The sequence below is a fragment of the Elaeis guineensis genome, chromosome 1 (genome assembly GCF_000442705.2).
Source record: "Elaeis guineensis isolate ETL-2024a chromosome 1, EG11, whole genome shotgun sequence".
NCBI lineage: Eukaryota > Viridiplantae > Streptophyta > Magnoliopsida > Arecales > Arecaceae > Elaeis > Elaeis guineensis.
The window spans coordinates 119808283-119820932 of NC_025993.2; the positions used below are offsets into that span (position 1 = coordinate 119808283).

At 31.1% G+C, this 12650-nt stretch overlaps 1 protein-coding gene across 1 annotated transcript; it reads left to right on the forward strand.

Moving 5' to 3' along the window:
- Positions 1–441: 441 nt before the first annotated feature.
- Positions 442–3409, forward strand: LOC105032439 (norbelladine 4'-O-methyltransferase). The gene is made up of 5 exons (XM_010906894.3): positions 442–568; positions 693–772; positions 1650–1794; positions 2025–2156; positions 2994–3409. The coding sequence occupies exons 1-5, from the start codon at positions 500–502 to the stop codon at positions 3285–3287; spliced, it is 720 nt and encodes a 239-aa protein (XP_010905196.1). The 5' UTR covers positions 442–499; the 3' UTR covers positions 3288–3409.
- Positions 3410–12650: the final 9241 nt, after the last annotated feature.

Below are 12650 nucleotides of genomic sequence, written 5' to 3' on the forward strand. Positions count from 1 at the left end.
AAGATGTCATAATATGAAAGATGCATTTTTGTCCAATCATTTTCTAATGCGCATTTAATGTCTGCAGTTTTATTTTTTCATTTGAAAATTTTAAATGATGAAAATATTCTTATTCTTTAAAAAAATTATGACATCCTGTGCATATTATGACATCCTGCATTATATTATGATATCTCGTGAACAAAAATTATGATTTTCTGAACGTAGGATGTCATAATATGGACATAGAATGTAATAATTTTTTCAAAGAATAGGAATATTTTCGTCATATAAAATTTTTAAATAAAAAAATCGATCTTCAGACATTAAATGTACGTTGAAAAGTGATGACTATGTGGACCAATTGGACAAAATGGTGCACTCCACATCGGATCTTCTACACCGCCCACAAAGAATTTCCCCTTATCGAGGTATAAGTATAGGGAGGAAGGAGAGGGGGCTAAGGAATCCTAACTCCCCTTCCTATTCTTGCGCGGTGATCACTTGAGAAAAGTGTTTAATGGCAAGCCAGGGAAAAGATGCACTACCATTCCACAAGAACCTCCTGCAGAGTGATGCCCTTCATAACGTCTGTTCTTTTTCTTCCTCTTCTTGTCCCTGAAGAGAACTTCCTGTTTATTTGGAACCCTTTTTTTTGTTGTTGTTGTTGCTGCTGCTGCGGCCCTTCCAACCAGCTGTTTTCTTCTTTGCAGTATATCTTAGAGACGAGTGTTTACCCACGGGAGCATGAACAACTCAAGAGATTGAGAGAGGTGACTCTGAAACACATGTGGCAAGTTCTAACTCTTTAAACACTGCCAAATATTATTGGACCATTATAGGATTACAGCAAGTAGTTACAAAGGACCTTGAACTTTTTTATAAATTCTTAGTTCAAACATAGTAGCATTTGTTGGACATGATTATAATTGTTAAATTGTAAACATAAAGTGGCTAAATGTGTAGTTGTGAATGCCATTCCTATAAAAATAGTTCCAATTGTTAGTGCAAAAGCAAGTAGTATATAGTTATTTTCATAGAAAAATAAATGAATGGCTCTTTTTATATGGCTGAGGAGGAGAGGGTCCCCGCGGTGGAGATTGTGGTTGTGGTTGTTTGGTTTGGTGTTCATGTTGAGCTAATATTTCATATGGCTCGTTCTTGTCAGATAAGAATTGGCTTGGTCTAGGAACACAAATGGAGATATTTCTTTTTTTTTTTTTTTCCGGTGGTATCTTTTTCTACTTATTCTTTTTTTTTTTTCCAATTGTAGATATCTTTTTCTACTTATCTTTTTTTTTTTCCAATTGTAGATGTCAGAAAGATGTTCTTTCCTATTATGTTATATGGATCTTATATTGCCGTTAAATTCTTACTATATCTAAGTACATCATGTCAGAGTAAGATAAGCATTCTCTGTTTATCACGCTAGTGTCTAACTATGATCCTCAATCTTTGAACATTGGACTTTTGTCATACAATAGTCTTAAGTGATAATCTCTGCTTCCTTAACTAATTTAGCTACCCAAATTCATATAGACTTTAATTAATTATGGGGAACAAATGCTTAAGAGGCCCAACTCTTTGATCTATGTTGATTTTAATCTCATATGAGATGAGATGATTATAGTTGGTCCTCAACACCTTATTTGAATTTCTTGATGTAATAGGGGTTTAATGAGCACACCTCCAGAGGAAGGCCAGTTTCTCTCCATGCTTCTAAAGCTCATGAATGCAAAGAAGACAATAGAGATTGGGGTGTTTACAGGTTATTCGCTCCTTGTGACAGCATTGGCATTACCAAAGGATGGCAACGTGTGCTTCAACCCCTTTGTTCTTTCTTTGTCATTTGATTTGGCATTTTAGACTCGTTCATAAAGTTTGTATCTTTGAAGACTTTGCAAAAGATATATTAGCCCAAATTCACAGCATGGGATGAAAAAAAAAAGGCTTAATGTTAGTTTTAACCATCAATCTTTTTGAAAAATTTGACGTACGAAAATCTGCTTAATTTTGTATCCTTCTTGTTTGTGCTTTTATTGTAGATAATGGCAATAGACATGGACAAGTCCTGCTACGAGATAGGACTACCATTTATTCAAAAAGCAGGAGTTGAATACAAGATTAATTTCATTGAGTCAGAAGCAATGCCTATTCTTGATAAAATGATTCAGGAGGTGAGCTTTTATCACATCTCAAAACAACTAAACATGATAACCTTTTTGGTTCACAGAAAGTTCTATCTTTCATGTTTAAATGTAATGATATGAAATTATGAATGGTATCTCGAGAAAAGTTTGCGTCAAATATTACTTTGGCTCAACATAGACCCAAACCACATAGATGTCCTCTATAAAGGCATTGGATGATTGGAGGACAAAACTTTATAATTGGTTAGATATATTCATGTGACATTGGACATTGAAAAAGAGTGAGGATGTTTGCATTAATGATGGAGCTAGGTTATGATGATATAAATTAACATAATTATCGAATTTATTAGATTATATTTTAGTTTGCTTATGAGGAGGGAACTATGAAACAAATGCTATGTGTCCCTTTTGTATGGCAAGATATTGGAAGGAATATCCCAGTATAATGTAGAATTCTGATAGTAATTAAGTAGTTTACTTATTAAATAGCGTAACACTCTTATCTATCTAGAGGACCTTGCTGATTAGAAATTTGCTTTATGCTAAAATATATAAATGACAGTTCAAATGATAGATTCTATTTAATTAAAGCATGGATTACTAGAGCATTGTGTCAAATTGCTCTAAACCATGTTCAATATCACCATTATAAAAGGTAAAACAACTTAAAAATTATCATTCATTTAGCCTCTTTTGTTATATGCTTTTATTTTCTAAAATATGTATTTATGCTCAATTGGCAAGCAAAATATACTGCTTTAATGAATGTTATTCAACCAATAAAACTTCAAAGTAACTTTGTATATAAGGAGCATTGACAACATTCATCGTGACTATATAACTTCATGGATGAGTTTGCAGGAGAAGAAAGAAGACTCCTTTGACTTTGCATTTGTGGATGCTGACAAGTTAAATTATAGAGAATATCACGAACGTCTATTGAAACTTGTTAAGGTTGGCGGAGTTATTGCATATGATAATACTCTTTGGTTTGGTACCGTGGCTACTCCAGTGGATTCTTTCGTTCCTGAAATGGTTATTGAAAAGAGAAATTTCTTTATAAATTTTAATAATCTCTTGGCTGCTGATTCTCGAATTGAAATATCACAAGTTTGTATTGGTGATGGACTCACCATCTGTAGGCGTATTATTTGACTAGGTAGTTTTGGCTACCATCGTTCATGTATGCTCGAGCTATAGTGGCAAGACACTAAAGTCATTTGCTATTAGCGATGTCAAGAAGTTTTATTAAGTGAATCGAATAAATTTTCTGCCAACTTTTGAAAGTGCATTTTTTTATTTCTGGGGATGAAGCATATCATTCTATTTTGGGGCATTTTACATAAAAATTCTATTTTCCATTTTACAAAATCATTTAAGATTTTTTTCACAAGATAATGCAAAATTTATTTTTGGTGGATAAAAAAGTTCCTTAGATATTATCTTACTGCCATCGTTAAATTAAATTAAAGATAACTTATAGGGAACAAGAGAACCCATCAAGAGTCTTCTTCGTGCTTTCTTTTTTTTTTTTTTTGCTGGATGGCAACTTGGGCTAACACCATGATAGGTTGGGCTAATATACCAGGCCATCATATTTATCCTCTTTAAAAGAGTTTCATTCTCGAAACTTAATATATCTTTATTATCTAAATAAATATAGATATTAGCTCAGCCTATCATATTCTATTCCTTTTAAAAGAGTTTCATCCTTGAAACTTAATATACCTTTATTATATAAACAAATGGGAATACTTAATTAGTCTTTATCTAATACTCCATCGTACTTCTGCTACACAACTTTGATTTAAATTAATTCTTCTATACTCATCTTATGCCTAATCTAAGCTTACTTTTTTTTACTCATGATCAAATATATTGCTCTAATACTATAAAATATCACACCCTAAATCCGAGACATAATATGACAATGCTATCGAGGGATACAACCCACGATAATATGAAGCTAACATTCATTATCTTGAATAGAATAAAAAAATACATTATAAATAAAATGTAATAAAGATATTCAATTCAAATCATTAATTAAATCAAGACTGGTTCAAAATATCTAAATCCAAAACTAAATATCAAAATCATGTCTCAAAATTTATGAATAGTTAACTATAAATCCATATATATTCATCCAATAAATTAAATCTAGCTATAACATTTTCAAACTTACTAACACTGACCCCCAAGCCTAGATCCTTCGTTATTCCTAGCAGTCTTGCTCCTCTTGAAAAAAAAAATTTTAAAAATAAACTATACTAGCTCAGTAAGTTAAAACTATACTTTCTCACCGAATCAAGCATAGATTTTTCTATAATAATAAAATATTTAAAAAATAATATACATTATAAAAATAAAATATTTTATAAAATTTATACTAAAGTAAGTTGTCAAATAAATCATACATGCATAAATCATAAATATTTCATAAACATAAATCGTAAGTTATTTTTGTAATATTACTCACAGATATTTCTGTTATGGTCACTTTATCTATGATAGAATTATATTTGTTAATCAACAGAATTCTTGTTTTATATACCAACTTTATATCCATTTGTGGGAATATATTTTTATGGATATTAGCTATGGGTATTGACCTTCCCAAGTTTAGGGGTTCATTCATAGTTATCTGAGAGTCTTTAAAATTTTTATATCTTTTCTTAAAACATACATATATATATATAGATGAAAAAAATAATAAAATTCATACTTCAAAAACATATTATTTCCATAAAATATATTTATGAAATCACTTGCCATAATAGATCATGATTTTTCATATAATTAAATATGCTAATCATTTATTTTATAAAAATATGATTTAATTGACTAATCTTATTTAAAATATTGAATTATAATCAATTTTCTTTCAATAAATTCAATACAATTAAATAATAATAAAAGGAGGCTATTGACTAGGGGATCGATCCGATAGCCCATTTGGATACTAAAACGATTCGAAATCTTCTTGCTAGGATTAATACGAGTCCCTAAAGAAGAAGGCATGACTCAATACTAGGATCCATAGGTCTTTTTAGAAAGAGAAAATGGATGAAGAGAGAGAATAAGAAAGAGAGGGAGTCCTTGTCTCTCCTAAAAGAAGAAATCCAAATCAAGTCTAACAAAGGATCCACCTCATGAAAACGGACTCCAGCTCCAACAACAGCCATTCTCTCCTCATCCCTTTCAGACTCTTCCACCATGCCATTGGGTTCAGAGACTCCTGACCTTATGAACTCTGCTATGCTGCAAACTAGGTCCTTCTCAAACTCCAGGTCATCCTTATGGACATCATGGTATCCATAGCGGACGATCCACCTATAGAGCCTGTACTCTTTGGGGCCGATTCGACCCACAAGGAACCGCTCCTCTGGACGAACATATGGCACTTGGACCAACTTGATGCAGAGGAAGACGAGGACTTGATGCATTGTGGCATATCATCGAAATTGTGAGAGAGAGTAGCAAATCCCATAGAAAAACAATGATCAAAAAATATATCAAACATTTTTTTTTTTTTGGTTGGGATGCAGAAGACAAGTCATTTTTACTATACAATGTACTCAATACATATTTTACCAGTAGAAAAGGAAACTAAAATAGCAGACCTGGTGGAATGCAGGTAGGTTGGTGACGAAATGGGAGAAGATGGCCGGGATTCCTGATACTAGCATTATTTGACTAGGTAGTTTTGGCCACCATCGTTCATGTATGCTTGAATAAATTTTATTAAGTGAATCGAATAAATTTTCTGCCAACTTGAAAGTGCATTTTCATATTTCTGGGGATGAAGCATATCATTCTATTTTGGGGCATTTTACATAAAAATTTTATTTTCAGTTTTACAAAATCATTTAAGATTTTTTTTGCAAGATTATGCAAAATTTATTTTTGGTGGATAAAAAAATTCCTTAGATATTATCTTACTACCATCGTTAAATTAAATTAAAGATAACTTATAGGGAACAAGAGAACCCATCGAGAGTCTTCTTCAGGCTTTCTTTTTTTTTTTTTACTGGATGGCAACTTGGGCTAACACCATGATAGGTTGGGCTAATAGACCAGGCCATCATATTTATCCTCTTTAAAAGAGTTTCATTCTCAAAACTTAATATATCTTTATTATCTAAATAAATATGGATATTAGCTCAGCCTATCATATTCTATCCCTTTTAAAAGAGTTTCATCCTTGAAACTTAATATACCTTCATTATATAAACAAATGGGAATACTTAATTAGTCTTTATCTAATACTCCATCATACTTCTGCTGCACAACTTTGATTTAAATTAATTCTTCTATACTCATCTTATGCCTAATCTAAGCTTACTTTTTTTTACTCATGATCAAATATATTGCTCTAATACTATAAAATATCACACCCTAAATCCAAGACATAATATGACAATGCGATCGAGGGATACAACCCACGATAATATGAAGCCAACATTTATTATCTTGAATAGAATAAAAAATACATCATAAATAAAATATAATAAAGATATTCAATTCAAATCATTAATTAAATCAAGACTGGTTCAAAATATCTAAATCCAAAACTAAATATCAAAATCATGTCTCAAAATTTATGAATAGTTAACTATAAATCCATATATATTCATCTAATAAATTAAATCTAGCTATAATATTTTCAAACTTACTAACACTGACCCCCAAGCCTAGATCCTTTGTTATTCCTAGCAGTCTTGCTCCTCTTGAAAAAAAAATTTAAAAAAATAAACTATACTAGCTCAGTAAGTTAAAACTATACTTTCTCACAGAATCAAGCATAGATTTTCTTATAATAATAAAATATTTAGAAAATAATATACATTATAAAAATAAAAAATTTTATAAAATTTATACTAAAGTAAGTTGTCAAATAAATCATACATGCATAAATCATAAATATTTCATAAACATAAATCGTAAGTTATTTTTGTAATATTACTCACAGATATTTCTGTTATGGTCACTTTATCTATGATAGAATTATATTTGTTAATCGACAGAATTCTTGTTTTATATACTAACTTTATATCCATTGGTGGGAACATATTTTTATGGATATTAGCTATGGATGTTGACCTTCCCAATTTTAGGGGTTCATTCATAGTTATCTGAGAGTCTTTAAAATTTTTATATCTTTTCTTAAAACATACATATATATATAGATGAAAAAAATAATAAAATTCATGCTTCAAAATATATTATTTCCATAAAACATATTCATGAAATTACTTGCCATAATAGATCATGATTTTTCATATAATTAAATATGCTAATCATTTATTTTATAAAAAATATGATTTAATTGACTAATCTTATTTAAAATATTGAATTATAATCAATTTTCTTTCAATGAATTCAATACAATTAAATAATAATAAAAGGAGGCTATTGACTAGGTGATTGATCCGATAGTCCATCTAGATACTAAAATGGTTCGAAATCTTCTTGCTAGGATAATACGAGTCCCTAAAGAAGAAGGCATGACTCAATACTAGGATCCATAGGTCTTTTTAGAAAGAGAAAGTGGATGAAGAGAGAGAGTCCTTGTCTCTCCTAAAAGAAGAAATCCAAATCAAGTCTAACAAAGGATCATGCCATAGGGCCTAGCTAGGGGTCGACAGTGGTGAACAGTCGATGACAATGATCGACTATAGAAAATATAATGATAGTGCTTGAAAAATAGAGGATCCATCCCCTTTTCATAATTTCTCCAGTCATTAGCTGATCGTTGGTGGCCATGACCTCCAGGAAGGATAGTAGGGAGGCTGGACAACATGACTTGAGGGTACAGTACGAAGGAGTGGTAGTGTCGATGGTAGAAAAGAGGATGAAGGTTTAGCCAAAATAGGGGCTAAATAGGGGGTTTGATTTTTAATGGATTTTCCAACGAAATCAATGGTTGGTGGCAGTGCGTCAGGCCATGGGAACAAGAGAAGAAAGAGAGAAAAAAGGGTCATGGCTTACCTTGAGCTCCGACAGCATCTCTGATCTCAATTTACAATGATGTGGTGAAAAAAGATGGTGAACTTGAAGAGAAAAAGTAGAGAGAAAGAAGGAGAAAGAATGGCCGATGCTCGTGGTAGCTTGAAGGGAGGTTCAGGACCTCTTTAATAGAGGTAGAGGTTAAATGTTTCCTAGCCTTCGGTGGCCTTTAAGAATCCAACTCTAATTGAGAGTTGTTGAAAAAGAAGACTTCTATCAGAAGTCATTAAGGAAGAAGACTCCTATTGGAAGTCATCGGGAGTCTTCTTCAATCTTTTTTTTTTACTGGGTGGAGACTTGGGCTAATACCATGATAGGCTAGACTAATGGACTAGACCATCACTCTATCCACTATCCTCGATGATATCTATCACTATCAATAATTTCTAATATCATCTACAATCACTAATTATTCCCACCATCATCCATCATCATCGACAATCTTCGACTCCACCTACCACCATCAACAATCTTTACCACCATTTACTACCATACACCTACCACCATCCCCGCCATCTAGAATCTCCATCACCACCCAGCATCACTCACTATTAGTCCACCATCATAGATAATTTTCACCACCACCCACTATCATTAATAAACTTCGCATCTTATACTAATGCTAATAATCTTCACGATTAAGCATCGCTATACATGATCTTCACCATAACTCACCACCCTAATAGTTTTCATCACTTCTCACTAGCACTCACTAGAAAATAGATAGACTTGGCTCCTTGATCCTAATCTTTCTCTCTGATTGTTCACCACCATCATGATTTATTGCCACATAGTGACATTGGCAATTTTTATAATCACCAATCATTAGGAGAAAAATCAAACTAGCTCTATAATCCTCTTTCTCTTACTCCCTCCAAATTATCAAATTTTTGAAAACTGAGAATCAACAAATGAGATCAATTACATACTTTTGGAGAGAATGATTAAATAAAGTCCTTGAAGAAGAGTCAACAAAAACTATTGAATTTAATCTTCCCACTATGAGTAAAGTCAGATTAACAAAGTTGCTGTATAGTCTGAAAAGTAATAGTTTTTTTACATATAATGGTTACTAGAAAAGAAAAACAAGCCCATAACTCATTTTTTCTATATCCCTCCACCACTATAGTTGGTGCTACCATGGTCGTCACCACCATTATCAATAAAAAAAAAATTGAAGCCTACAATCCTATTCCTCTATTTTTCTCTGCCAATATAAAATCAACATCTTGTAGCACCACTATGATATCGATTGTCATTCCTATTCAAAGCCAGCCCCACCCCTCTCTCTCTCCTAATATTATGACTTTGACTCTAGTTTTGTTGTTCTAATCACCATCATTCATCAAATAAGAATGAGAAAGATGTGAGAACCATTATGGCTTCCTAACTCCTTCCTTTTCTTTCTTGTAGAATTTTATGGTCACTACTACATTATCGCTATTTAGCAAAGAAGAAGGAAGGATAATGTCAATGATAACCATAGTTCCCCTTGCTAGAGAAAAGGGGAAGTAGCATGTGTGACTATACCATTTTCATTTTTATATATATTCTTGACATTGTATCCTTGAAAAAGAAAAAGTGATAAACAATATTATGCACATATTTATAATGGTCAATGTCATATTGAGATCACTTGATGCATAGATCTAAGGTGAGTAATGCACAAATCAAAGACTTAGACATACATAAATAATATGCAATATATACTTTAAACATGCGATGCAAACTTAAAAACCTATGATCTTAGGATATATCGAGTAGCAGGAATGATAATGGTGGTAGTAAAAAGAGAGAGAGAGAGAGAGGATCATAGAGTCAATTTAGTTTTTTTCGATAATTGATGATGAAAATCACTAGTATTGGTGGGTAGTCATAGATTATAATGATAATTGATGATGAGAAGGAAGAGCATAGGGGAGCTAGTTTCATTTCTTTTTTATTAAGCAATTGTGGGCACAAAGAAGATTGTTGGAATAGTTAAGATTGTCAGCGATAGAAGATGGGAGTTCATATTGTCAACATTGGTAGATGGTAGTGAAAATTATCATTGTATTTAGTATTATTAGAGATCATCGATAATGGTTGAATTCATTGACAATGGTAGGAGATGGTGGACAGTGAGAAATTAGAAGTCATGAGAGGTTCCTTTCCCCCATTCTTTATTACTTTACCAAGTTATCTTTAATCTAATTTAAATATAGGAATGAGATAATATCTTAGGATATTTTTGTCCACTTAAAGTTAATTGTGCATAATCTTTTTAAAAAATCGCACTTGACTCCGTAAAATTGATAGAGAAGTATTTTTTTATGAAAAATTCTTTTTTATAAAACTAGAAAATTGGATCTTGATGAAAGATGCCCTTTATCTTTGAATGAATGCATAATATTGGCGATATTGTCTAAAAATGAGTACATAATTATTTGTGTAGAAACTTTTTTGCCATTGGATAGAATATATTACAGTCTTTTTGCAACATAAGAACAACTGAGAAGAGGCATGCTTTCTTAGATCAAAGTCCAATCTTAGATGCAAAACTATAACTTGACAATAAAATATTGAGAGAAGCTAGCATGGTTTATGATATGAGAAGCCTTTACATAATTTACCTCCAAACATAAGTATTCGAGCTACCCATAACAAATAGGAAGAAAAGAAATTTAACAACTAAACTAATTATAAAAATAAGCAATTACAATATTTATGGTAGAACAAAATGTTGCCATTGTATGCTAACATGGTGCTTTGATATTTATCTATTTTTTTATCACATCTAATCTATGTATATATCAGATATTTTATAAGAGTCATTAATGTCCAAATAAGGTAACTAAAGAGTCATGTAAATGGATAAGTGAAGAATGATGAGTTATACTAGTAATATATAAATTATTATATGAAGTATTCCAAATTTAATTTTTTGAAAATTTAGATGGCCATAAAGAGCTCTATAAACATTATATCACAGGAAGTCCAAATATATAAGATCACTTTAGAATGGTCTCGATGGTTTATTTATACCTATGCGAAGTTTATCCCTAGTAATTGAGTCTTTTATGCATTAAGTATCTCTAAGTTAGTCCTATAATAATCTTTTCTTTTTTAACAAAATATTAAGTATTTTCAAGCTTCTTCAAATTTGCTCTTCTTATTCTCTAATTCAGTTCTACTAAATTGTCTCACCCAAGTCACTATTACTATCCATAATGACATATGGCCAAAATGGCTCTTTGCTAGATAGGTAATACCAATTTTAAGTTTACTATAAAGAATATTATGGTAAAGAAGGAAATTCCAATGATCCATTTATTATTATGGAATACAAGGAGAGCTAAGGATCCTCATTTAGGTAGCCTGCATAAGGGGATTTTATGAGAATCTACTTAGGCATGTATTTGGTTTAGTATCATTTCTACTTTCAAGAGATTTTATGTACTTAAGTAGAGCCAAGGACCCTCATTTAGCTATCCTTTTTTAGGTGAGATCTTAGATCATTACATTAAAAATATCTTTGTTAACTATCAATTGACCTCAAAAGCTTAAGTTTTAAAAGAATGAATCAACAATGTATATCAAGATTGCTCTTTTTGGAGAGAGGGAAAAAATATGTTATAAATGATATGTTAATCTTAATATATGTTATCCATAGTTGACCATGGATGAAGTTGTTTCTCTCTCTCCATCTTCACTATGAGTGGCCCTTAATTTATCATGATCCATCTCTTTTAATAATCTTTGAAAGTTTGATCTATTACTATCTTCTACCATGATTAAGAAGCCCATTGATGGATAGTAAATAAGGATGAAAAAATATTGAGTTATTTAGTTTCATATCCTTGAGTCATATCTATAGATACATTAGTTTAAATTGGTTGAAATAATAATGGCCAAAATACTATATATGCTATATCAATTAATAGTAGTACTTGTTTGTATCATATTAACTCAACTGAGATAAAAATCATGACTTAAATCATAGGCCAATGAATATAAAACTCTTGTAAAGACAACTATAATTATCCAATCTTTTCTCAACCATTTGGTGATGGTTATGAAACCTTATTTATCAAGTATTCTAATTTAGGATCACCTCTGATATTATTTCAAGTTATCTTATATCATTCCTCATGATCTCCATCCATATTATATTACATCATCTTTTCTTTTTTTTCTTTTTTAGAACCATCGACACTAATTAAAGCATTTCTTCTTACTGAAGTCCCTTAAGATTTTAATTTTATATGTCTATTCATCTTATGATACATTCATTTTTAAATTTATCTTTTCTAATTTTACCATATATCTATAGTAATATTACCATTTTTATCACAACCAATATATTTTCAAAAACTTTAGTTATTGCCTTAGGCACTAAGTCATATAATATTGCTGGTCTTATTATTATTCCATAATTTTTTTTTTAAGCCTACAAGATGCATATCTACACATAATATTCTACTTGCACCTCTCTACTATATGTAGTTAACTATGGTAATGTTATATATA